The sequence below is a fragment of the Syngnathus typhle genome, linkage group LG1 (assembly GCF_033458585.1).
Source record: "Syngnathus typhle isolate RoL2023-S1 ecotype Sweden linkage group LG1, RoL_Styp_1.0, whole genome shotgun sequence".
NCBI classification, from domain to species: Eukaryota; Metazoa; Chordata; class Actinopteri; order Syngnathiformes; family Syngnathidae; genus Syngnathus; species Syngnathus typhle.
Genome location: NC_083738.1, coordinates 224,449 through 249,877, shown reverse-complemented (window position 1 = coordinate 249,877; position 25,429 = coordinate 224,449). Strand labels below are relative to the sequence as shown.

At 42.8% G+C, this 25,429-nt stretch overlaps 3 protein-coding genes across 4 annotated transcripts; 1 reads left to right on the top strand and 2 right to left on the bottom strand.

Moving 5' to 3' along the window:
- Nucleotides 1-4,244: 4,244 nt before the first annotated feature.
- On the bottom strand, nucleotides 4,245-11,640 carry LOC133152976 (ATP-dependent translocase ABCB1-like). The gene is given in 27 exon segments (XM_061276983.1): nucleotides 4,245-4,756; nucleotides 4,820-4,966; nucleotides 5,045-5,251; nucleotides 5,378-5,575; nucleotides 5,656-5,812; nucleotides 5,920-6,060; nucleotides 6,409-6,509; nucleotides 6,568-6,771; nucleotides 6,862-6,945; nucleotides 7,074-7,151; nucleotides 7,224-7,328; nucleotides 7,452-7,598; nucleotides 7,671-7,859; nucleotides 7,922-8,083; nucleotides 8,148-8,318; nucleotides 8,382-8,585; nucleotides 8,654-8,779; nucleotides 8,855-8,965; nucleotides 9,040-9,153; nucleotides 9,233-9,404; nucleotides 9,469-9,593; nucleotides 9,653-9,824; nucleotides 9,903-10,094; nucleotides 10,164-10,426; nucleotides 10,506-10,581; nucleotides 10,674-10,774; nucleotides 11,511-11,640. Coding segments are annotated over 26 exon segments (3,915 nt in total). The 5' UTR covers nucleotides 10,736-10,774; nucleotides 11,511-11,640; the 3' UTR covers nucleotides 4,245-4,549.
- Nucleotides 11,641-11,666: 26 nt separating this feature from the next.
- LOC133152987 (ATP-dependent translocase ABCB1-like) lies at nucleotides 11,667-20,143 on the bottom strand. Of its 2 annotated transcripts, XM_061276995.1 has the most exons (28): nucleotides 19,665-20,143; nucleotides 19,523-19,581; nucleotides 19,384-19,459; nucleotides 19,149-19,311; nucleotides 19,038-19,080; nucleotides 18,774-18,965; nucleotides 18,255-18,426; nucleotides 18,053-18,177; nucleotides 17,816-17,987; nucleotides 17,631-17,744; nucleotides 17,177-17,287; nucleotides 16,983-17,108; nucleotides 16,718-16,921; nucleotides 16,484-16,654; nucleotides 16,204-16,365; nucleotides 15,947-16,120; nucleotides 15,732-15,878; nucleotides 15,559-15,663; nucleotides 15,407-15,484; nucleotides 15,173-15,256; nucleotides 14,893-15,096; nucleotides 14,305-14,405; nucleotides 14,089-14,229; nucleotides 13,656-13,812; nucleotides 13,348-13,545; nucleotides 12,838-13,044; nucleotides 12,613-12,759; nucleotides 11,667-12,549 (listed from the first exon to the last, which is right to left on the bottom strand). In XM_061276995.1, the coding sequence occupies exons 2-28, from the start codon at nucleotides 19,570-19,572 to the stop codon at nucleotides 12,343-12,345; spliced, it is 3,831 nt and encodes a 1,276-aa protein (XP_061132979.1). In that variant the 5' UTR covers nucleotides 19,573-19,581; nucleotides 19,665-20,143; the 3' UTR covers nucleotides 11,667-12,342. The 2 variants fall into 2 exon arrangements, with proteins under 2 accessions (XP_061132979.1, XP_061132987.1); XM_061277003.1 differs by lacking the exons at nucleotides 11,667-12,549; nucleotides 12,613-12,759; nucleotides 12,838-13,044; ... (2 more) ...; nucleotides 14,089-14,229; nucleotides 14,305-14,405 and having other exon boundaries at nucleotides 14,900-15,096; nucleotides 15,411-15,484.
- A 701-nt stretch (nucleotides 20,144-20,844) lies between these two features.
- On the top strand, nucleotides 20,845-24,482 carry LOC133153000 (RUN domain-containing protein 3B-like). Its single transcript, XM_061277015.1, has 11 exons — nucleotides 20,845-20,992; nucleotides 21,541-21,656; nucleotides 21,719-21,852; nucleotides 22,308-22,393; nucleotides 22,476-22,565; nucleotides 22,644-22,721; nucleotides 22,796-22,970; nucleotides 23,109-23,266; nucleotides 23,345-23,491; nucleotides 23,566-23,669; nucleotides 23,895-24,482. The coding sequence occupies exons 1-11, from the start codon at nucleotides 20,898-20,900 to the stop codon at nucleotides 24,038-24,040; spliced, it is 1,329 nt and encodes a 442-aa protein (XP_061132999.1). The 5' UTR covers nucleotides 20,845-20,897; the 3' UTR covers nucleotides 24,041-24,482.
- Nucleotides 24,483-25,429: the final 947 nt, after the last annotated feature.

Genomic DNA, 25,429 nt, shown 5'->3' with positions numbered 1-25,429 from the left:
GCACTCTAAAGCACCCGAGAGCGTTTTTTGCGATGCCAACCTAACCAGAGTGACGGGAGCGGCACAATTCAGAAAAAGTGCTCAGCTCGCCGAGAAAATGCGATTTAAGCAATAAAATTAAAAATGCTTATAAAACATAAACCAAACGTTGGAGGTGGTCATTTCTTCATGCGCAGTGATAAACTCGGCACTCTAAAGCACCCGAGAGCGTTTTTTTTCCATGCCAACCTAACCAGAGTGACGGGAGCGGCACAATTCAGAAAAAGTGCTCAGCTCGCCGAGAAAATGCGATTTAAGCAATAAAATTAAAAATGCTTATAAAACATAAACCAAACGTTGGAGGTGGTCATTTCTTCATGCGCAGTGATAAACTCGGCACTCTAAAGCACCCGAGAGCGTTTTTTTCGATGCCAACCTAACCAGAGTGACGGGAGCGGCACAATTCAGAAAAAGCGCTCAGCTCGCCGAGAAAATGCGATTTAAGCAATAAAATTAAAAATGCTTATAAAACATAAACCAAACGTTGGAGGTGGTCATTTCTTCATGCGCAGTGATAAACTCGGCACTCTAAAGCACCCGAGAGCGTTTTTTTTCGATGCCAACCTAACCAGAGTGACGCGAGCGGCACAATTCAGAAAAAGCGCTCAGCTCGCCGAGAAAATGCGATTTAAGCAATAAAATTAAAAATGCTTATAAAACATAAACCAAACGTTGGAGGTGGTAATTTCTTCATGCACAGTGATAAACTCGGCACTCTAAAGCACCCGAGAGCGTTTTTTTCGATGCCAACCTAACCAGAGTGACGGGAGCGGCACAATTCAGAAAAAGTGCTCAGCTCGCCGAGAAAATGCGATTTAAGCAATAAAATTAAAAATGCTTATAAAACATAAACCAAACGTTGGAGGTGGTCATTTCTTATTACGCATTAATAAACTCGGCACTCTAAAGCACCCGAGAGCGTTTTTTTTCCATGCCAACCTAACCAGAGTGACGGGAGCGGCACAATTCAGAAAAAGTGCTCAGCTCGCCGAGAAAATGCGATTTAAGCAATAAAATTAAAAATGCTTATAAAACATAAACCAAACGTTGGAGGTGGTCATTTATTCATGCGCAGTGATAAACTCGGCACTCTAAAGCACCCGAGAGCGTTTTTTTCGATGCCAACCTAACCAGAGTGACGGGAGCGGCACAATTCAGAAAAAGTGCTCAGCTCACCGAGAAAATGCGATTTAAGCAATAAAATTAAAAATGCTTATAAAACATAAACCAAACGATGGAGGTGGTCATTTCTTCATGCGCAGTGATAAACTCGGCACTCTAAAGCACCCGAGAGCGTTTTTTTCGATGCCAACCTAACCAGAGTGACGGGAGCGGCACAATTCAGAAAAAGTGCTCAGCTCGCCGAGAAAATGCGATTTAAGCAATAAAATTAAAAATGCTTATAAAACATAAACCAAACGTTGGAGGTGGTCATTTCTTCATGCGCAGTGATAAACTCGGCACTCTAAAGCACCCGAGAGCGTTTTTTTCGATGCCAACCTAACCAGAGTGACGCGAGCGGCACAATTCAGAAAAAGCGCTCAGCTCGCCGAGAAAATGCGATTTAAGCAATAAAATTAAAAATGCTTATAAAACATAAACCAAACGTTGGAGGTGGTCATTTCTTCATGCACAGTGATAAACTCGGCACTCTAAAGCACCCGAGAGCGTTTTTTTCGATGCCAACCTAACCAGAGTGACGGGAGCGGCACAATTCAGAAAAAGTGCTCAGCTCGCCGAGAAAATGCGATTTAAGCAATAAAATTAAAAATGCTTATAAAACATAAACCAAACGTTGGAGGTGGTCATTTCTTCATGCGCAGTGATAAACTCGGCACTCTAAAGCACCCGAGAGCGTTTTTTTCGATGCCAACCTAACCAGAGTGACGGGAGCGGCACAATTCAGAAAAAGTGCTCAGCTCGCCGAGAAAATGCGATTTAAGCAATAAAATTAAAAATGCTTATAAAACATAAACCAAACGTTGTAGATGGTCATTTCTTATTACGCAGTAATAAACTCGGCACTCTAAAGCACCCGAGAGCGTTTTTTTCCATGCCAACCTAACCAGAGTGACGGGAGCGGCACAATTCAGAAAAAGTGCTCAGCTCGCCGAGAAAATGCGATTTAAGCAATAAAATTAAAAATGCTTATAAAACATAAACCAAACGTTGGAGGTGGTCATTTCTTCATGCGCAGTGATAAACTCGGCACTCTAAAGCACCCGAGAGCGTTTTTTTCCATGCCAACCTAACCAGAGTGACGGGAGCGGCACAATTCAGAAAAAGTGCTCAGCTCGCCGAGAAAATGCGATTTAAGCAATAAAATTAAAAATGCTTATAAAACATAAACCAAACGTTGGAGGTGGTCATTTCTTCATGCGCAGTGATAAACTCGGCACTCTAAAGCACCCGAGAGCGTTTTTTTCCATGCCAACCTAACCAGAGTGACGCGAGCGGCACAATTCAGAAAAAGCGCTCAGCTCGCCGAGAAAATGCGATTTAAGCAATAAAATTAAAAATGCTTATAAAACATAAACCAAACGTTGGAGGTGGTAATTTCTTCATGCACAGTGATAAACTCGGCACTCTAAAGCACCCGAGAGCGTTTTTTTCGATGCCAACCTAACCAGAGTGACGGGAGCGGCACAATTCAGAAAAAGTGCTCAGCTCGCCGAGAAAATGCGATTTAAGCAATAAAATTAAAAATGCTTATAAAACATAAACCAAACGTTGGAGGTGGTCATTTCTTATTACGCAGTAATAAACTCGGCACTCTAAAGCACCCGAGAGCGTTTTTTTCCATGCCAACCTAACCAGAGTGACGGGAGCGGCACAATTCAGAAAAAGTGCTCAGCTCGCCGAGAAAATGCGATTTAAGCAATAAAATTAAAAATGCTTATAAAACATAAACCAAACGTTGGAGGTGGTAATTTCTTCATGCGCAGTGATAAACTCGGCACTCTAAAGCACCCGAGAGCGTTTTTTTCGATGCCAACCTAACCAGAGTGACGGGAGCGGCACAATTCAGAAAAAGTGCTCAGCTCGCCGAGAAAATGCGATTTAAGCAATAAAATTAAAAATGCTTATAAAACATAAACCAAACGTTGGAGGTGGTCATTTCTTATTACGCAGTAATAAACTCGGCACTCTAAAGCACCCGAGAGCGTTTTTTTCCATGCCAACCTAACCAGAGTGACGGGAGCGGCACAATTCAGAAAAAGTGCTCAGCTCGCCGAGAAAATGCGATTTAAGCAATAAAATTAAAAATGGTTATAAAACATAAACCAAACGTTGGAGGTGGTCATTTCTTCATGCGCAGTGATAAACTCGGCACTCTAAAGCACCCGAGAGCGTTTTTTTCGATGCCAACCTAACCAGAGTGACGGGAGCGGCACAATTCAGAAAAAGCGCTCAGCTCGCCGAGAAAATGCGATTTAAGCAATAAAATTAAAAATGCTTATAAAACATAAACCAAACGTTGGAGGTGGTCATTTCTTCATGCGCAGTGATAAACTCGGCACTCTAAAGCACCCGAGAGCGTTTTTTTCGATGCCAACCTAACCAGAGTGACGGGAGCGGCACAATTCAGAAAAAGCGCTGAGCTCGCCGAGAAAATGCGATTTAAGCAATAAAATTAAAAATGCTTATAAAACATAAACCAAACGTTGGAGGTGGTCATTTCTTCATGCGCAGTGATAAACTCGGCACTCTAAAGCACCCGAGAGCGTTTTTTTCGATGCCAACCTAACCAGAGTGACGGGAGCGGCACAATTCAGAAAAAGTGCTCAGCTCGCCGAGAAAATGCGATTTAAGCAATAAAATTAAAAATGCTTATAAAACATAAACCAAACGTTGGAGGTGGTCATTTCTTCATGCGCAGTGATAAACTCGGCACTCTAAAGCACCCGAGAGCGTTTTTTTCGATGCCAACCTAACCAGAGTGACGGGAGCGGCACAATTCAGAAAAAGCGCTCAGCTCGCCGAGAAAATGCGATTTAAGCATTAAAATTAAAAATGCTTATAAAACATAAACCAAACGTTGGAGGTGGTCATTTCTTCATGCACAGTGATAAACTCGGCACTCTAAAGCACCCGAGAGCGTTTTTTTCGATGCCAACCTAACCAGAGTGACGGGAGCGGCACAATTCAGAAAAAGTGCTCAGCTCGCCGAGAAAATGCGATTTAAGCAATTTTTCCAAATAAAATGGAGAATGATTTGATTTGGATTAAAAATCTGACATGATGCATTAATGGTGCGCCTTATAGTCCGGTGCGCCTTATATAAGGATAAAGTTTTAAAATGGGCCATTCATTGGAGGTGCGCCTTATAGTCCGGTGCGCCTTATAGGCCGGAAAATACGGTATGTAATGAGCAAAAGTGAGTTCAGTTTTTCCTACTTGCGACTGTCATTTAGTAGACACACAAACAGTAGCGCACATTCAAACAGTCACTACCAATTGAAATTGAAGACCTATAAAAAAATAAACTATAAAGGGCATGTCAGTCAACTCAATCCCTCCCATGGCCCATCTGAGTGGTAACCAGCATGTGGTAAACTCCCTTTTTGGCCAGCAACTGCTGATGTGTCCCTTGTTCAACCACCACGCCTCCCTGAAAAACAGCAATGCGGTCCGCGTTTTGAATGGTGGACAGACGGTGGGCGACGACGATACACGTCCGACCCTGGCTGGCTTTGTCCAAGGCTTCTTGCACCACCTTGCACAAATTAAGAGAAGTCAATTGGGATACCCATCACAAATGAGAACCAAAAAGACGCACCTTCTCACTCTCGGTGTCAAGGGCAGACGTGGCTTCATCTAGAAGCAAAAGTTTGGGGTTACGGAGAATGGCTCGGGCGATGGCTATTCGCTGTTTCTGACCACCTGACAGTTGGGTCCCCTTATCACCTGCCTGAGTGTCATATTTCTGCTCGGGTAAACAAAGTCAAAGTCAGTGGAATGTGACCAAATCATTACCTAGGATGTTTTCAAAAGAACTTTTTACTTTTGGCAATTTTTCTATGAAGCTGTGAATGTTAGCTTTCTCAGCAGCTGCTTTAATCTCCTCCATAGGAACCGTACGACTGTTGTCTCCGTAGGCGATGTTTTCGGCCAAGCTGCAGTCAAACAGCACGGGCTCCTGGGACACGATGCCGACCTGAGACCTCAGCCAGTGGATGTTCAGATCTTTCACACTCTTGGAATCAAACATCTGGAAGATGAAAAATAATAACTCGTGACATCACTAAAGTCAGATGTCAAGAAAAGGAAAACCCAGGTAGGTCGGAATTAAAAAAAAATCATATCTAAATGAAGAAAGATGCAATAGTCTTCTCACCACATTGCCTTGCTTGGTGTCATAGAACCTCTCCAGGAGCTGGATGGTGGTGCTTTTCCCACAGCCGCTGCTTCCCACCAGAGCCAGTGTCTCTCCCTTGCTCACCTTCAGATTCAGCCCTCGGAGGACAGGTACGTTGGGGCGTGACGGGTAGTGAAACCAAACACCCTCAAAGTACACGTTACCATCAAATGGGTCCTGGAGTGTGAAGGGAGGAAACAGAACTGTAAAAAAAAAAAAAAAAAGCTCACATTGTTGGATGAGTTCTCGCCACTTACCAACGACTGTCCCTCTTGTGATAGATTATCAATAGCAGGCTTTCTGTTCAGAAGCATCATGATGTGAGCAGCTGACATTTTGGCATTTGCGTAATTTGGAGTGAAGGAATTGGCTTCTCCGACAGCCATAGAACCGTACAGAATTGCCATAATCACTCTGCAAAAAAATGTGCATATAGTTAACTTATTAAATAAGTTGTACAGGTTATTTTGCTAATGTCACAAATGTGTCTTAAAATATTTTTAAGAGGAAATATTACTCACAGAAATACTCCCTCAACGTCCATTCGTCCTTGCTGAACAAGCCAAGCTCCAAACCAGAAACATATGGCATAAGTAAAGTAGATCATGGCTTGCGAGAAAGAGAAGGCAAAACCCTGCACGTGCGCCTTTTTCTGGGCATTTCTACAAAAACACACACAGAATCGTCGAAAAAAAAAAATATATTATATATTTAAAAATATATATATTTTAAAATATATATATATATATATATATATATATATATATATACCGTAATTTTCGGACTATAAGTCACACCGGAGTATAAATCACACCAGCCATAAAATGCCCAAAAAAGTGAAAAAAACCATATATATGTATATAAGTCGCTCCTGAGTATAAGTCGCCCCCCCCCAAACTATGAAAAAAAACGCGACTTACAGTCCGAAAATTACGGTATATTTTTTTATATAATTTATATATATATATTTTTTAACCATATATGAACAGGTGATGGAAGCACTCGCATACCTAAATGGAACTTGCAGGTTAGTGTCAAACAAAGACTCAAACTTGGGTTCCCTGGTGAGAGATGCGACTGTCCGAATATTTTCGATGGCTTCTGTAACAATCTGAAGAAATCCACCATAAAAAGAGGGCAAAACAAAAAATCGCACGGCAAGTACGCACCTGTCCGGCTTTTTCTAGCTCCTTCTTATCTTTAGCAGCTTGTCCGGCTAGCAGCTCCATCTCCACCGTCCCGGCCACTGCCAAGATTGGCACCAACACCAATACCAGCAGGGTCAGCTCCCAGCCGTACACAAAGGCAAGAATAACACCGGTGCCTAAATTGGCAATATTCTGCACCAATGTGGCCAGGCGTAATCCCGTAACCTGAGTAAAGGTCAAATGTTTTGTAGAAACAGAACTTCGTGTGTGTGTGTGTGTGTGTGTAGTGGCAAGAGAGTGGAAATGAAAAATCACCCCTTGTACTTGAGCAGCGTCTGAGGCCAGCCTGGTTGTGAGCGTTCCAACACTATTTTTGTGGTCGTCAAACCAGCCGAGGTCCTGGAATGCAATTCCAAGTCCCATTAAACCAAAGGAATATAGAATTTTTTTTCTTGACAGACAAATAATAATAATCAGTAATCTACATACCAAAAAGACAGCCTTCCAATATTTTGTTTTTAACTTACCTGCCTCATCAAAGCCTTAAAAGCTGCAAGTCTCAATTTCAACGTTAGGATCTCTCCGGATTTTCCAAAACAGTAACCCTGTAATTAGTGACGGATAAAAAAAAAAATTCTCGTCTCGAACAAACGATTGTGATTGTGTCCCGTACATACCTGAAGAAACATGGTGAAAAAAACAACAATTCCAATCGTTGCAAACATAAGGCAAAGAAATTCCGTTTTTTCTCTGATGATCTCTTGATCTTCCTCAGCCATCACCTGATCATTTGAAAAAGAAATCTGGTGATCATATTTAACCCCACTCGCTGCTAACCAAGTTACTTTGACGTCTATATCCGTCAATGGCACTCAACGAGTCATTTGCCACAAATTGAAACCTACAGCGATAAACTTTGAGAGGATGACAGCAAACAAGGGATGTAATAATCCATTGATGGCAGCAAAGATGAGCCCCATCAAAATGTAAGGCCACTCCGGAAGGTTGAAACGAAGAATTTGGAATAACGACACCGAGGGAACATTTCCATCCTGCAAAAAAGCAGGGGAAAAAAAATCCCTGAATCATGTCTCGCTTTAATTCTTTACAAAAACCAATCTCACCTCCTCGCTCTTGTTTTGAGCATCCAGCAAAGTTTCTTTCTCTTCTTTCATTCCCTCCAAATCAGAAGAGGAAAACCCTTTTGGCGCTTTTTTGCTTTTCGGGGAAGAGTCAGTAATCGTTTTGGTTATCGGACTCTTTTCATTCTGCTCATTATTCCACTGCTCATCCACTTTGGCTTTCTGGAAGGTCTAGAAATTGTTCTGGTATCAGATGAATGTCGTGTCCGAGTGATTTTTTTTTTTGTGTTCACCTGCATAGTGACAAGCGTTTGGTAGACGCCATGTTTTTCCATCAGTTGGCTATGAGTCCCCAACTCTACAACGGCGCCATTTTGGAAACCGGCGATGATGTCAGCGTTTCTGATGGTTGAGAGGCGATGGGCCACAATTATGGTGGTGCGACCCAACCTGGCCTGCGCAAAACATAATATCAATCTAAGAGTGTCAGTCTCCATTTTGGATTCCAAATGATTGTACCTTGTCGAGAGCAGCCTGTACAATGGTCTCACTTTCAACATCAAGAGCAGACGTGGCTTCGTCCAGCAGAAGGATTTTGGGGTTACGGACTAGCGCCCGGGCAATTGCGATCCTCTGCTTCTGTCCTCCACTCATCTGAGTCCCTCGGTCTCCAACCAGCGTGTCAAACTTCTGCTCAGCAAAACAATCTCATCAATAGCCTGTCATTTTTTTCCCGTGAGATTCCGCTCCTACATCGGGAAAGTTCATGATGAAGTCGTAAGCGTTGGCCTCCTTGGCGGCTCGCTCGATCTCCTGCTGCGTCACGTCGGTTCGGCCGTATCGGATGTTCTCGGCTATGGTGGTGGCGAAAAGGACGGGCTCTTGACTCACCACGCCAATCATCTCCCGCAAGTAGCGGATATTGAGGGAACGGATGTCATGGCCGTCGATATATACCTACAAAAAGGGAAAATGGATTCTCAAATTGTGTGTTTTGAGTTGAGAGTTTGGACTTGTGTACGTACAGATCCCTCTTGAGGATCGTAGAATCTTTGTAAGAGCTGGACGGTGGTGCTCTTCCCGCAGCCGCTGCTTCCCACTAAGGCCATGGTTTGTCCACTCGTCACACTCAAGGACATGTTGTTCAATACCTGCAAATCATAACGTGCCAATCATGGAAACTTTGGAGTAGTACAGTTTATCTCTGGATGACAGGATGAGCTTACTTTGACTTCTGGCCTTGAAGGGTAGTTAAAATGGATGTTCTTAAATTCGATATTTCCTTGGATTGAATCAGGCTTGAAGCCGCTCTCCGAGTAGCTATCGATATTCGGTTTCTGTCGGGTAGGATATAATTTTCTATTACCTGCCACACACGGGGCCGAGAAACATTTATTGATAATCTGCTTACATTGTCAATGATGCTGTAAACATGGTGTGCAGCTCCTCGGGCGCTGGAGAAGGACTGGAGGTTTGGTGAGGTCTGCCCCAAAGCAATTGCTCCAAGAATCAAAGCAAATAAAACCTGAATGGAGAAATATTGTTAGCATTCAAATTATATTAATACACGTGTTAATTTTTATTTTTTTTTAACGTGCGCTCACTGTGAGTATGGTTCCTGTCGTGTACTCCTTATTCCTCACAAGCATACTCCCGTACCAGAAAGCCAGCGCATAAGATAAGAAGATCATCATAAAAGTGAAACCCATCGCCGTGTTGGAACTTATTGCCTTCTTAATCCCCATGTTCTTAGCTTCCTCCAAGTTTCGACGATACCTGATCAGCGAGGAATTATCGTTAATGACGTGCGCCGTATGTGCCGTGACATGTTGCTGCGAACCTTTGGATCTCTCGCTGCTGACCACTGAAGGCAAAAACGGTTCGGATGGCAGAGAGCACCTCCTCGGCCACCGCACCCGCTTTAGCGTAAGCAGCCTGTTCTTTAGCGGTGAATGATGTCACCACCTAAGAGGAGATGTATCAATTTAGCAAGATGTTTATATTAAGGGTTAGGGTCGCCTTACCTTGCTGAAAATGGCAGCTGCCAGGCCCAGCAAGGGGCAGATGCCTAGGATGACCATAGCGAGCTTCCATCCTATGCTTAAGCCAACGATCAGAGAGGCAATGAAGGTGGAAAGCGACTGGATCAACATTCCTATTCTGTCTCCGATACCTTCTTGGATCTTATAGATGTCACTGTCCGGATAAACGGATGATCGTAATGTCCAAAAAAATTTCATTTCAATATGTCAGCAAAATGCGGAATTGACTCACTCAACAAGACGAGTGTTGAGCGATGCCGTCTCATTGACGTCAAACCAGCCGATGTCCTGTCGCATGATGCTGTGGAAAAAACACTTGCGGATGCGTTTGACCTGTCGCACAGCCGCCAAAGTAAAAAAGGCAACCTGCATGTAGGCGGCCACCAGCACCAAGAATCCTGTGATCATGAAGTACACAGAAAAGCTGGAAAAAAAAAAAATCAAACTGTCAAATGGATCCCATTTTGAGTGTCAATTGAATTCTAGATCTTACCTGCCCATGTCTTCCTGTAAGGTGTTGTTGGTGGAAACTGAAATTACAAACGATAATTACTTTGTCATGTTACTATTTGTTGCCGTGTCTGTGAACTCACCGAGGTAGCGGGTATTGTTTTTAGACATTGCTGAAAAGTGTATAAATCTGTCAGACATGTGCCCAAATACAACACACATGAGGGGGAACACCAGTCCATGGGCCACCGACATCACCGTCCCAAATATGATCAGTAGAACGTCTACGCCATCTGCAAATCTGAACTGTGCTCGTGTAACCAAAGGGGAATTGAGATTATTAGTATAAGAAAAAAAAAAGGGAAGGCAGAGATTGACAACATACCAGTTCAATGGGGCCAACTGTGTCAATTTTCCCCTCATTTTCTTTTTTTCTTTGGCATTGTGCTTCACTGTGCTGACTTGAACAGAAATAGACATGTTAAAAATATTTTTGAGTAATATCTGCTTTAAAAACGAACTGAAAATGTGTTAAATAGCTCCAAAATGTTACCTTTGATGAATATCTGTTTTCTGAACGGGGATGTCCATTCGCAGCTTGTCTGGTTCATTCATGTCTGAGGTCTGTCAGAGGCTGACGGAGGGTCAATTAGTCTAGTTCAAAAGATTTTAAAAAAAATATTTCTGAAATTGAATCCTTGAGTATGGATTTAAAGACCACCGAAGGCAAAAATGTTTATATGTGGGTCACCATTGAAAATTGTGTTATTTATAATTATGAAGAAATTAATCACGAGAAGTCCATCGTCAATTATAAAAATTGTCATTTTCAATTTGGCCAGTAGACGGCAGTGTAAGACATGATGTAGAGCTCTTCTTTCTGCGCATGCGTAAAACTCCAGACGGATCATATCTGCCATCCTTTTGTACACAAAGAAATAGCCTGTTTGTGGTTTAAAACGCCCGCGCGATATATAAGTTTCTCCGTATTACTGTAGTAAATAGTAAGTAACCCTAAACTAGCAATCGAGTAAACGGAGAAGAAATACTTCCTGGAAAAACACAAAGCTTTTGCTGCCATGCCTTCCTGCTTGGCACTTCGCCTACCCAGTATCAAAACAAACTACTGTACAAAGTTTACAATCATTTTAGTTAAAAAAAAAAAAAAAAAAAGACCCGCTCAGGTAGCCTAGAAACAACAACAACAGTTTTGACTTCTTGATTATTTGAAACATATGTTAAACGTCATCTAAATGAATTCGCGAGCGAAGGTCACTTTTGTCAGTTCTCCCATGCAAGACGTCGGAACCTGCTGCACTATTCCACTGTCTCGGCAAATAATCACCGCAAATAAATGTTTTATAACGATCAAAAAGTCATTTTGCCATACCTTGACGCCTCAGCTATGGCAATACTTGATCCACTGATCCAGCTGCCATCCGCTATGATACACCCTGTTACTAGACTAGGTCCAGAGTTTTTAGGGGCGGTACTACACTTATTGTGACATAATAACAACAATAATAATAACACTTTCATTTATACGTACTTTTTCTTAAATATTTATTTCTCCGAAAGACAAAAATATGTACTATCCACTCCTAACCATGTAAAACGTCACTTTTTTTTATATATCAAAACATTTAATGTTCTCCAAGACTTTTTTTTTTTTTAATCGATATGCTTTTATTCTACTGTGTACTACCACTGTACTCAGTAGTCCATTAATGAGAATGCAAATGTGGTTAATCTCAGTTTAGATCAACTTTATAAATCATTTAAAAACGGAACTGGAAGAAAGTGCTATACAGAAAAATACTCAAGTAGAAAATATAACACAATACAACATGAGGTGTAAAGCCAATGAGGAAAAAAAAATGGCTTTAAAGATTACAATCTAAGAATGGATTGACTGTGCTGTAATTGATTCTTCAACTTTAGTTTTTCAGTAGTACATGTCCAGTGACAGATGTAATGTAGTGTATTAGTTAACTCAAGTACTTGGTGCTCGCAACACAAACAAAAATACCAACAAGATTGGCAGTACAATATTTTCAAAATGATAAAAGATAGGAGGGTGGCACGGTGGATCACATCCACCTCACCGTTCAGAAGTGCAAATTTATTTAAAGCTATCAAATTAAATTTCATATTTATATATTATGACTAAGGTGAAGGGGAACTTATAGGCCACTTGTGTAATCTTGTCCACAATCAAATGGTCATTCCCTCCCATGGCCCATTTGAGTAGTAACCAGCATGTGGTAGACTCCCTTTTTGGCCAGCAGCTGCTGATGTGTCCCTTGTTCAACCACCACGCCTCCCTGAAAGACAGCAATGCGATCCGCGTTTTGGATGGTGGACAGACGATGGGCGACGACGATACACGTCCGACCCTGGCTGGCTTTGTCCAAGGCTTCTTGCACCACCTTGCACAAATTAAGAGAAGTCAATTGGGATACACGTCACAAATGAGAACCAAAAAGACGCACCTTCTCACTCTCGGTGTCAAGGGCAGACGTGGCTTCATCTAGAAGCAAAAGTTTGGGGTTACGGAGAATGGCTCGGGCGATGGCTATTCGCTGTTTCTGACCACCTGACAGTTGGGTCCCCTTATCACCTGCCTGAGTGTCATATTTCTGCTCGGGTAAACAAAGTCAAAGTCAGTGGAATGTGACCAAATCATTACCGAGGGTGTTTTCAAAAGAACTTTTTACTTTTGGCAGTTTTTCTATGAAGCTGTGAATGTTAGCTTTCTCAGCAGCTGCTTTAATCTCCTCCATAGGAACCGTACGACTGTTGTCTCCATAGGCGATGTTTTCGGCCAAGCTGCAGTCAAACAGCACGGGCTCCTGGGACACGATGCCGACCTGGGATCTCAGCCAGTGGATGTTCAGATCTTTTACATTCTTGGAATCAATCACCTGGAATGAAAAAAAAATCCAGCTTTGGCGCAAGACACCCAAGACCCAGGTAAGCCTGAAGTACTTTGGACCTTACTCGAGATTTTATTGGGGACGTTTATGTGATCTGATAAATAGAAACTCTCACGTCAATCCTCTAGTTCAAACGGCAATAACATTCAAGCGAGACTGACAATATTTGGGCGAGTCAGTCTGCATTGTAAATTTTATAATTCATGAGTGTAGTCAGCAGCTATAAAAACGCTAACCATTAGCTCAGTGAAAGTAGGTCAAGAGGCAGAAGGCAATCATGTGTCTTCTCACCACTTTGCCTTGCGTGGTGTCATAGAACCTCTCCAAGAGCTGGATGGTGGTGCTTTTGCCACAGCCGCTGCTTCCCACCAGGGCCAGTGTCTCTCCCTTGCTCACTTTCAGATTCAGCCCTCGGAGAATGGGGACATCCGGGCGTGAGGGGTAGTTAAACTTCACGTCCTCAAAGCGCACACTGCCATCAAATTGGTCCTGGAGATTTAAGGAAGGGGATTTGAAAATAATAATAATAATATTGCTAACAATAACAATAATAATAAAAAAATAATGAATGAAAATAGTTTTCATGTCAGGTTTTATACCAGCGACTCTCCATCTTCTGAGAGATTATCAATAGCAGGCTCCGTGTTCAAAAGCATCATCAGGTGCGCAGCGGACATTTTGGCTTTTGCGTAGTTCGGAGTGAAGGAATTAGCTTCTCCGACAGCCATGGCGCCATACAGGACAGCTGAAATAACTCTAGGAGAGACAAAAAGGACTTTGTGTCAAAGTTGTAATATGAAAAGATATGCTCCGCCCCCTCACGTGCTCCTGTGACCGTTAAGCAACCTAAACAGTCACATTTGCCCTACACGTGCATTGAACTTCCATCTTTCCAACCATCCACGTGAGGTAATAAAAGATTTGACCGTTCATAATTCTCCACTAGATTGCTTTTCTTTATCTTCTGTCAAAGTACAATAGACACAAATGTTGGACTACAGCCCAAGAAAAAAAAAAAAAAACGTTACTCACAGGAATACTCCCTCAACATCCATTCGTTTTTGATCGATGAGCCAAGCTCCAAAGCGGAAACATCCCGCGTAAGCAAAATAGATCATAGCTTGGGAAAATGCAAAGGTGAAACCGTACACGTGGGCCTTTTTCTGGGAGTTACTGCAAAGAGATAAACGTTAACGAGATGTCGTTATTACCAATCGAACGTTTCGTGAAATGAAAGATCTCTCGTACTTGTAAGGAACGATGAGGTTTTCATGATACAGAGACTCAAACTTGGGTTCTCTGGTCAGAGATGCCACCGTCCGAATATTCTCGATGGCCTCTGTCGCAATCTGAAGAGACAGACAACTCGGAATGAAAGACGGGTTCAAAGGTTAGCGCAGAAGGCTCTAAGCCCACCCAAGTCATTCAGCCTCACCATAAGACATCGGTGTCAAACTGTGGCCTGCGGGCCAAATTTGGCCCGTGGTGTAATTATATGTGGCCCGCGAAGACAAATTGTGTTAATACTAAAATTGCAAATTGTCTTCACTTTTAAAAAATAGAGATGTTTCTAGCAATTTTTATTACCATTCATCTTTTTAAAAAACAGTTCTTACTCATCTCTGATTTCAAAACTAGTTATTTATCACTGTAGCCTATACTGTGAGACGTTCATATATTTATTTGGGTTGAGAATCATAATGGCCCTACGAAAGAAACTATGACAAAAATAAATAAAAATAAGTTTGACACCCCTGAGATCATGGCCCAAAGTCTTCCTTAATCGTTGCTAAGCGAAAGATTCCACTCCCATTCACATTCTTGAAGTCCGCCCACCTTTCCGGCCTTCTCCAGCTCCTTCTTGTCCTGAGCAGCTTGCCCGGCTAGCAATTGCATTTGCACGGTTCCAGCCACCGCCATGACGGGAACCACCGACAATATGAGCAGGGTCAGCTCCCAGCCGTACACAAAAGAAAGAATCAGAGCCGTGCCCATATTGGCCAGATTCTGAACCAGGGTGGCAAGACGTAGTCCCGTAGCCTGAGCAAAAGTGGAAAGGTGATAATCAATATGGAAACAAAGATGGCCGCCATGCTAGAGTGAGACAATGTCTGACCCCTTGAACTTGAGCAGCATCTGTGGCAAGTCTTGTTGTGAGGGCGCCGACACTATTTTTGTGGTTATCAAACCAGCCGAGGTCCTATTTAAAAAAAAAAAAAAAAGTTTGTTTACATTTAACATCTTTAAAAAATGTTTTACATAGTAAACTGATCCGGTTTGAACACGAAAGCATGTTTACTTATAAGTCAGTTTGAGATAACATTGTCCGAATTTGAATTTTTCTACTTACCTGCCTCATCATGGCTTTGAAAGCTGCTAGTCTCAGTTTCATAGTCAGAAGCTCTCCAGATTTACCAAAACAGAAACCCTGGAAAAGTAACACAAAAACATGAATTGACCCTAATTGAATTTTCTTACTAGAATAACATTTTGGTCTCATACCTGTAAAAACATGGTGAAAAAAGAAATTCCACCAATAACAGCAAACATAACGGAGAAGAATTCAGATTTCTGCTGTACAACGTTTACATCGGGCTCAGCAAACACCTGAAAGTTGGAAAAACAACAAGTTAAATTCCATCAAAACTTCCAAAAACCTTTAAAAAAAATCCTACAGTGATGATTTTGGAGAAGATAAGAGCAAACAGTGGTTGCATTGCGCCATTAATTGAAGCGCAGATGGTTCCGACGAAAATGTAAGGCCACTCCGGGAGGTTGAAACGCATCACTTTGAGGAACGACACTGGCGGGACATTTTCGTCCTGGGGTAAACAAGAAAAAAGAATCTGCATCAGGCCTCCCCATTATTCTTCGCTAAGATCCAACTTACTTCCTGTGTTGTATCTTTGCCATCCACCAAATTTTCTTTCTCTTCTTTTTTCCCTTCTGAACCAGCAAATGAAGACGTTTTTGTAGATCTCCTCCTCCTCATTAACGGGGAGTTCGGGAGACTTTTGTTTTCAACGTCTTCTTCATCCTCCTCGTCCTTAGCTTTCTGAAAAGTCTACAAGATGGAAATGAGAGGAAATCACAAGTCTGAACATTTTGGGCTGACACGAGATTTCTTTTTTTTCGTGCTAGCGTTACCTGCATAGTGACGAGCGTTTGGTAGACGCCGTGTTTTTCCATCAGTTGGCTGTGAGTCCCCAGCTCGACGACGGCTCCGTTTTTGAAGCCGGCGATGACGTCGGCGTTTCTGATCGTCGAAAGGCGATGGGCCACGATTAAGGTGGTACGACCCAGTCGAACCTACGCAAATGAAAGAAAAACACATGGCTTCCTTTTGTTCACTGCCATTGACGGAAATAGCATCAATTATAAAAAAATTATTCCGTTGTTGCAAAGTGGTAGCAATGTGACTTTTTACCTTGTCAAGAGCAGCCTGCACAATCGTCTCACTCTCCGCGTCAAGAGCAGACGTGGCTTCGTCCAGCAGAAGGATTTTGGGGTTACGGACTAGCGCCCGGGCAATCGCGATCCTCTGCTTCTGTCCTCCACTCATCTGAGTCCCTCGGTCTCCAACCAGCGTGTCAAACTTCTGCTCGGCAAAACAATCTCATCAATAGCCTGTCATTTTTTTCCCGTGAGACTCCGCTCCTACATCGGGAAAGTTCATGATGAAGTCGTAAGCGTTGGCCTCCTTGGCGGCTCGCTCGATCTCCTGCTGCGTCACGTCGGTTCGGCCGTATCTGATGTTCTCGGCTATGGTGGTGGCGAAAAGGACGGGCTCTTGACTCACCACGCCAATCATCTCCCGCAAGTAGCGGATATTGAGGGAACGGATGTCATGGCCGTCGATATATACCTACAAAGAGGGAAAATGGATTCTCAACTTGTGTGTTTTGAGTTTGGACTTGTGTACGTACAGATCCCTCTTGAGGATCGTAGAATCTTTGTAAGAGCTGGATGGTGGTGCTCTTCCCGCAGCCGCTGCTTCCAACTAAGGCCATGGTCTGTCCACTCGTCACACTCAAGGACATGTTGTTCAATACCTGCAAGTAATGGAATTGTTGGTTTTCATCCGTTGTATGACGTTCAACCGTGTCAATGAGGAGCTTACTTTGACTTCAGGCCTTGAAGGGTAGTTAAAGTGGATATTCTTGAACGTTATATTCCCTTTGATGAAATCAGGTTTGAAGCCGCTCTCTGAAAAGCTGTCGATATTTGGTACCTGTTGAGAACATTGTTTTATTTAGCGTCGGGTTTAGTCAGGAATGTGAAAAGACAATGTGAGGAACACCGAAGGTTTGGATAGCCACTTTTGAACAAAGTTCATATTTATTTATACGGCTCGCCCTTTTTGCTCGGGGTACGTCAACATAAACAGGCTCATTGTTATCTTGGGGTTGTTTTGATTTTTCCAAGCATGGATTAAAGAAAACATACCTATGATTCGCCTAGTTAATTGGTAACTGCAAATTTCCAATTCCAGCTCTCATGAAAGTTTCAACCTGGAGTGCTAGAATACACTTATAGAATCTGATAAGGAAGGAAGAAGTAATGGATTTCCTTACATTGTCAATAATGCTGTAAACTTTGTGCGCGGCTCCTCTGGCGCTGGAAAAGGACTGAACGTTAGGCGACGTCTGCCCCAAGGCGAACGCTCCGATGAGCACAGCAAATAAAACCTTACATAAATACTCAGTTAGCGTCAGAATTTTTTATTTTTTTTCGTGGGTCTTCGGAATATTTGACTCACTGTAAGTACAACGCCGATGGTGTACTCTCCACTCAAAATGAGGGTGCTTCCGTACCAGAAGGCCAAAGAGTAAGACAGGTAGATCAATAAGAAGGTGACGCCCATAGCGATGTTTGAACTTATTGCCTTTTTGATTCCCACGTTCTTGGCATCCTCCAAATTTTTATGATACCTGTCCGACACATATTTTTTTGTTATGGACCAAAAAAAAAAATTATGATTGACACTTGAACAAACCTCTCAATCTCTCTGCGTTGCCCACTGAAGGCAAAAACAGTCCTGATAGAAGAAAGCACCTCTTCTGCAACAGCGCCCGCTTTGGCATAGGCACTCTGTTCTCTAGATGTGAACGATGCTAGCACCTAGCGACAAGTGTGAGATTAGCAAGAAGAAACCTGCCTTCAAGATCAAGTCTGGATAAAAAAAAAGACCAGCTTACCTTACTGAAAATTGCCGCCATGATGCCTAACAAGGGGCTGACGGCCAGTATGACGAGAGTCAGCTTCCATCCTTTGCTGAAACCGATGACGACAGATGTGATGAAGGTGGAACACGATTGGATCAACATGGCCACCTTGTCTCCGATACCCTCTTGGATCTTATAGACATCGCTGTCCGGGGAAGATAGCAATATTGAGAGCTTCAGAGTAGCGTATTGGTGTCAAACTTAAGGCCCGGGGGCGAGATACGGACCCTCACATCATTTTATGTGGACGGCGAGGCAAATTTTGCAACAACTTTGTGTCATTACTAAAATTACAAATTGCCTTCACTTTTTAAAAAAAATAAGAGACATTACTAAAAAAATCAATTACTATTCAACTTGACACTTTCGGTATAGAGCTAACCAAAACAGCAGCACCATGTCTACAGCCAGTTTTAGTTGACATATAAAAATACTGGGTGTCATTTTTTCTATTGTGCTAGTTTAGCTAATATCGAAGGAAGCGTGACTAACTCTGTAAGGCGAGTGTTGAGCTCTCCCGTCTCGTTGACATCAAACCAGCCGATGTCCTGTCGCATGATACTGTGGAAAAAATTCTTGCGGATGCGTTTGGTTTGTCGTCCAGCCGACAAGGTAAAAAACGCAACCTGCATGTAGGCGGCCACCAGTACAATGGCCCCTAAGATGGAGTAGTAGATGGCAAAGCTGGAATTGAAATGGATAGATCAGAAATCTTTTTGGAAATGACGAATTCACCAGATGTCATCTTGCTCTTACTCGGTCATGTCTTCTTGTAAGGTGCTATTTGGAAAAGTCATATCTGAAAACATGAAGTTAAGTGTTTGTCATTCCAGTTTAGATGACTTTGACTTGTTTCTATCAACTCACTGGGGTTGCTGTTGTTCAAGTAATGAATTGTAGCATCGGATATAAGGCTGTCCGTCATATCTCCAAACACAACCAACATGAGAGGCAAGACAACACCGTGGACCATCGACATCAGGGTCCCGAAAAACAACAGCGCGAGGTCTTTGGTATCTGCAAACCGGAACTGCCCACAGATCAAATTGGATACAAAATGACAAGACACATGAGGAGCACGATACTTGGAGAGATAACTTACCAGTTCCATGGCACCAACCATGGGTAACTTTTCCTTTTTTTCTTTCTTCGTTTTACCGGCTTCATCTTTGTGATCACTGGATCACATATAAAATGTGTGAAATGTAGCAAACCATCTCCAGATAGTCACAAAATATTACCTTAAATAAATATCTTTAACGTTCCTCTCCAGCTTATCTGTTTCAGCCATGTCTGGTTCCTGTCAGAAGAAGTGTATAGCCTGTTTATTCATTCTAGAAATAGAACTGTGATTCAGTCAAAAGTGTAAACGTCACAACTCACCGTTGTCCTTCCGCACGGGCCTCCGATGTTTGACAGGCTCGGTGATCACACACGGATACTCCTGCGCTGTTGTCCTCCCCACACACCCTTGTGAAGTGATCTAATGTTTCACAGAGCCGGTGATCTCACACGCATTTTGATGTCCACCCCTTCCACGCCCCCTTTTCCTCCCTCTTCCCTTCAACTCACGTGACCTATACTGGGCGTGCACAGGAATAACCACATTGATCATGTGATTTCACTTCCCTATTAAAAAAAAATAAAAAATCATTATGGCATTTCCGTCAATTTTTTTTAATTCAGCATTATGATAAAAAGCTAATTCATTATTCAGTCAGCTGCAGGCGAGGGTGTAACTGATAAATGGCAAACTCATTAGTGTGATATTTTTACACGACTATATCTACAAGTGTATAAATATCTTTGAAATTTGATACAGCATTGTTAAAATTGAATCAAGTTAATAATATCACACATTCTATTACCATAGGCTCCAGGACAGCGTAGCTTGATGACAAGAGTAGAAGATGAATAGTTTATCATATAATGGAGGCATATCAAACGAAATAAACTTTTTGGAGTCTTGTTAAAATGCTAATTGCTCACCAAAAACACTCCTAGAGTAGTATTTTCCTCAGTTATCTTGAAGCATTACTGCTTATTTCTCCTTAGTCCCATTCAGAACAAGAAAACAACACCGGGTCCCCACTCTGTGACGTCATAATGTGAGAAGCCACCCCGTACCGCCCCTGCTGCAAACGAAACACCCGCCTCGTTTCTCAGAGCAACTCCGGTACCTTATGCAATATTCTCAAGTATGAGTCATTGCTGTTTGATGCATTCAATGACGATATTTCTGCATCCTTACTTTGTAAATGGTCATTGAACGCACCTCGACTCTTCCGACAAAAAGAGTACAACGGAGACGGAGTTTTAACGACTTACTTCCGAGTGAAAAAAATAGAATAACTCATATCTCTTCATATAACTAAGAAATTAGTTCGCAATCGAACATAATAAAAATAACACCTAGGGGGATGAGCACACTGAGCGTTGATATTGAAAGTCCTAACCGGAAATGGCGTCGTTCCCTCTGAAGTGTAACTTGATTCTACTTCCTTACAATACATGAATAATGACGTAGGCAATCGCATCGATTCTCCTCGGGAGAGTGGCTGACCGCGGCGTGTTGTACGCACCGCCTGCTGCAGCCAGGCTGGCCTGGTTCCGGAGATGGCGTCCCTCGGCTCGGGGCTGCACGTCAACCGCAAATGGGCAGCGGGCAGAAACGGGGCGGTAGAGAGGAGGAACCTGCTAACCGTGTGCCGGTAGGTAGCCATTATCATCAAAACATCTCGTTAGCTTGACAGCCTATTACACCTATTGTGACGTCACGACTTGGTTTTCTATACACTCATCAACTTGTGGTGTAATGTTAGCATAACTGCCTTAGTCTCACTGAAAACTAATTTGTCTAGAGATGTAAATGATTGTCTGGAATGGAGACTGACTAGTGACCAGTCCTGTCCTTCAAATTTTTACTTACGTAGATGGTTGTCTGGGTGGAAATGAGATGACATTTGTGGATGTGTGCCCTGCAAACACTGCTGCTAGGCAACGCAAGAGAAAGAGAATCAGTTCATTTGGTTGATGTAAAAGGTCGACAAATAAACTTTTACACACACACGCACAATGCAGACGGGTCCATTAAATCTCTTCCTGCTTCATTAGGTGCAATCTGATTAGACAGAGTGGGTTTATTGCAACTGGCAAAGACAGACATCAGCACATTTCATCTATTTTCCAAATCTCATTCACAAGAAAGTTTTGCATGACTAAATAAAATGTCATATTTTCTCTTCTCAATTTTCTTCAGGTTTTCAGTCAAGACTCTCTTGGACCACTCGTGTTTCGAAAGCATGGACGACACCTCTGCAGAGTTGGTCAACTTTGTGTCTATCTTGGAGCATATCCTCAATCATAGACTAAAAGGTAGAAACCGCAACAACACGGACATGACGAGACGGTAATACATGCGTGTCTTCTTCTCTCAGGTCAAACAACGTGGTTTGGCTACGAGAGTTCTCGGAGTTTCTGGGATTTTGTCAAAGCCGCTAGCAGTAAAGTCCCTCATAACTGCATTCAAAGTATTGAGAGTATGGAGAATGTACGGTCATCCAAAGCTAAGGTGAGACTCCATTTTGAACCTACTTTGCATTATCCACCTAGAAATTATCAGCCAGAAATTCTCAGCTAAGAACACGACCCTGTTCCACTCGATAAAACAAACAATAGCCGCAACACTGCTTGCTCTCGCTCATTTTAAACCTTTTTGGTCAGATATGTGCTAGCTTTGCTGTAACGCATCCTAATTTGAAATAATACTTAATAAAATTCATTAATTATATTTGCAGGTCTACCTGTAGATGAAATTGTCTCATTTCTTCCTATGAAAAGTATTTTTTTAATTGTCTTATATAAATACTGATAAAATAATACTGATCAAAAGTTAGCTTTGTTCAGTAATAATAATATGATTAATATTATGTGATTCATATTAATTAATAATAATAATTAGCTAAGCAAATGTTCAGAAACAATGACCTAGAATGAAGCCATCATCTTCTGTCATTTGTTTTTTAGGGCCGGGCTTGGATCCGAGTAGTTCTGATGGAGAAGAGACTGTCGGAATACATCTCATCCGCTCTGAGGGACCTTCGAACTATCAGGTTTGATTGATGAACTTTAGATCAGTTTGTATTGTAAGAAATGAGCCGAAATGATGTTCGCAAACATGCCTGCTGACTGCAGGAGGTTTTATGAGGACGGGGCAATCATGCTGGGAGAGGAGGCGGGGCTTCTGGCGGACACGCTAATTGGTCTCAACACCATCGATTTCAGGTACTGATGCTTTTCCGCTTTGTTTCTTTACTCATGCTACACTGCCCTAATCCATTCCATCCTGTCTCACCTACCTAGCTTCTGTCTGAAAGGTGAAGGTCTAGACACAGGCCCCTCCATCATCGACTACACGCCATACTTGAAGTTCACGCAAAGGTACGTCAGCAGATTGTGTTGTCAGACGCGTGCTAACCTAGCGGCGGTTATCCCCCCCCCCCCACTCATTGCAGCGGCGACAGCATCAGCAGCGACGAGGAGGAGATGCGGACCCTCGGCAGCAGCGGTAGCGAGCACAGCACCCCGGACAAGATGGCCACGGCCGCCTCCATCTTCACCGAGCAGAGCAACTTGGTCAGCAAGTGCAAACGCTTTGAGCAGAAGTATCGCATGGCGCTGGAGCAGAAGGTGAGCACAGATAAGATGTATGCAGTCTGTTTTTCCCCCTCAAAATGGAAAGGAATTGGCGGCAAAGCACTCGTTTTGTCTAAATGCAAATCCTCAAGTTACTAGACAAGTCAATCCTAATTCTCATTTTCATGGCAGGCTTACCTGGAGGAGCTGGTGCGTCTGCGCGAGGCGCAGCTCGCCGAGGCGTCGTCGCACCACAAAGCTCTCGAGCAGAGCCTGGTGGACATCCACTTGTCGCACACGCTGGAGAAGGAGCAGCTGGAGTTTATCATTTTGGAACTGCAGGACCAACTGTGAGTTGTATTCTTTTGTACACAGTGACTTGAAATCGCAAGTGAGGAGAACACAAATGATTTGTGTCTCGTGTGCAGGACAGTGTTGAAGAACAATGACTTGCGCTCGCGACAGGAGCTGACAGCCCATCTGACCAATCAGTGGCCTTCTCCCGACGCTTTGGATGCCAACGCCGTTGCCTTGGACACGCTGCTCTACAGGAAAAGCCCCGGACAGTGGGAGGAGTATGTAAAAGGGATTTTATATGACTACATTATAATAGCGCCACGGCTGAGTTTGGCGTTTGTTTGTTGTGCAGCAAGAGTCTCTGCAATCTGCCGACGGACATGAGCCTATCACAGATGTCTCTCGAACCGTCGCACACGCTGACGCTGGATGCCAAACCACACTGGCCTCGCCAAGGTACACATCGCGACCCTCGCTAGAAAGATCTAACATTACCAGAAGTACCGGGATTTTTTTTGTTTTTTGTCCAATAAGGTTTAAGCATTTTTCTGTTGCCATGTCAATCTAATCTGCCTCAATGATGTGGTTAAATTGTGCTTTTGTATTTTTTTTTTTTTTATAAATATTTTTATTATTTTTTAATAAATATTTTAAGTAGTTTTTAATCGTTTTGCCATGCAGGAAAAGAGCAGACGCCATCCCTCCGAGGACTGTGCGGCTCTCTCACCTCCGTCAACAGTTTCAGGTCTCTGGCCAGTCTAAGGTCCAACGAGTGTCTGGCCAGTCCCGCCGCCGAGGTTAACAGCCCGGGCTTTACCCCCACATAAAGCCCACGCCACTTACTCAACCAGCCATTTTTCTCAGCGTGCTATTACGTTGCTTTTTGTTGAGATGTACATTTTTCGTGTGCTTGCACCGACATGTTTTAGCATGCTGTTGGAACGAGCTCACTCAGGTGAAACATTCTCGGACGTTATAGAACTTTCAATTTACATTGGAAGACCTATTTCATGTGCCAACATAGAAAAAAAAAAAGAGTTGGACTCTTCATTGTCGTTGTTTCTGGAGGATCATATGTGCACTTTTCTCATTTATTACCAAATTAATTTTTGTGCCTTTGTTTTCAATGCTGTTTTTTTTGTTCTCAGGTCACCTCCAATGCGCAGTGATAAACTCGGCACTCTAAAGCACCCGAGAGCGTTTTTTTCGATGCCAACCTAACCAGAGTGACGGGAGCGGCACAATTCAGAAAAAGTGCTCAGCTCGCCGAGAAAATGCGATTTAAGCAATAAAATTAAAAATGCTTATAAAACATAAACCAAACGTTGGAGGTGGTCATTTCTTCATGCGCAGTGATAAACTCGGGACTCTAAAGCACCCGAGAGCGTTTTATTCGATGCCAACCTAACCAGAGTGACGGGAGCGGCACAATTCAGAAAAAGTGCTCAGCTCGCCGAGAAAATGCGATTTAAGCAATAAAATTAAAAATGCTTATAAAACATAAACCAAACGTTGGAGGTGGTCATTTCTTCATGCGCAGTGATAAACTCGGCACTCTAAAGCACCCGAGAGCGTTTTTTTCGATGCCAACCTAACCAGAGTGACGGGAGCGGCACAATTCAGAAAAAGCGCTCAGCTCGCCGAGAAAATGCGATTTAAGCAATAAAATTAAAAATGCTTATAAAACATAAACCAAACGTTGGAGGTGGTCATTTCTTCATGCGCAGTGATAAACTCGGCACTCTAAAGCACCCGAGAGCGTTTTTTTCGATGCCAACCTAACCAGAGTGACGGGAGCGGCACAATTCAGAAAAAGCGCTCAGCTCGCCGAGAAAATGCGATTTAAGCAATAAAATTAAAAATGCTTATAAAACATAAACCAAACGTTGGAGGTGGTCATTTCTTCATGCGCAGTGATAAACTCGGCACTCTAAAGCACCCGAGAGCGTTTTTTTCGATGCCAACCTAACCAGAGTGACGGGAGCGGCACAATTCAGAAAAAGTGCTCAGCTCGCCGAGAAAATGCGATTTAAGCAATAAAATTAAAAATGCTTATAAAACATAAACCAAACGTTGGAGGTGGTCATTTCTTCATGCGCAGTGATAAACTCGGCACTCTAAAGCACCCGAGAGCGTTTTTTTCGATGCCAACCTAACCAGAGTGACGGGAGCGGCACAATTCAGAAAAAGCGCTCAGCTCGCCGAGAAAATGCGAT

Coding starts and splice junctions, on each gene's coding strand:
- LOC133153000 (XM_061277015.1), top strand. CDS start 20,898: ATGGCGTCCCTCGGCTCGGGGCTGCACGTCAACCGCAAATGGGCAGCG. Junction 21,853..22,307: donor TACGGTCATCCAAAGCTAAG/GTGAGACTCCAT, acceptor TTTGTTTTTTAG/GGCCGGGCTTGGATCCGAGT. Junction 22,971..23,108: donor GCATGGCGCTGGAGCAGAAG/GTGAGCACAGAT, acceptor TTTTCATGGCAG/GCTTACCTGGAGGAGCTGGT.
- LOC133152987 (XM_061276995.1), bottom strand. CDS start 19,572: ATGGCTGAAACAGATAAGCTGGAGAGGAACGTTAAAGATATTTATTTA. Junction 19,312..19,383: donor TGGTTGGTGCCATGGAACTG/GTAAGTTATCTC, acceptor ATCTGTGGGCAG/TTCCGGTTTGCAGATACCAA. Junction 13,813..14,088: donor GATGTTGAGGGAGTATTCCT/GTGAGTAACGTT, acceptor TGTCTCTCCTAG/AGTTATTTCAGCTGTCCTGT.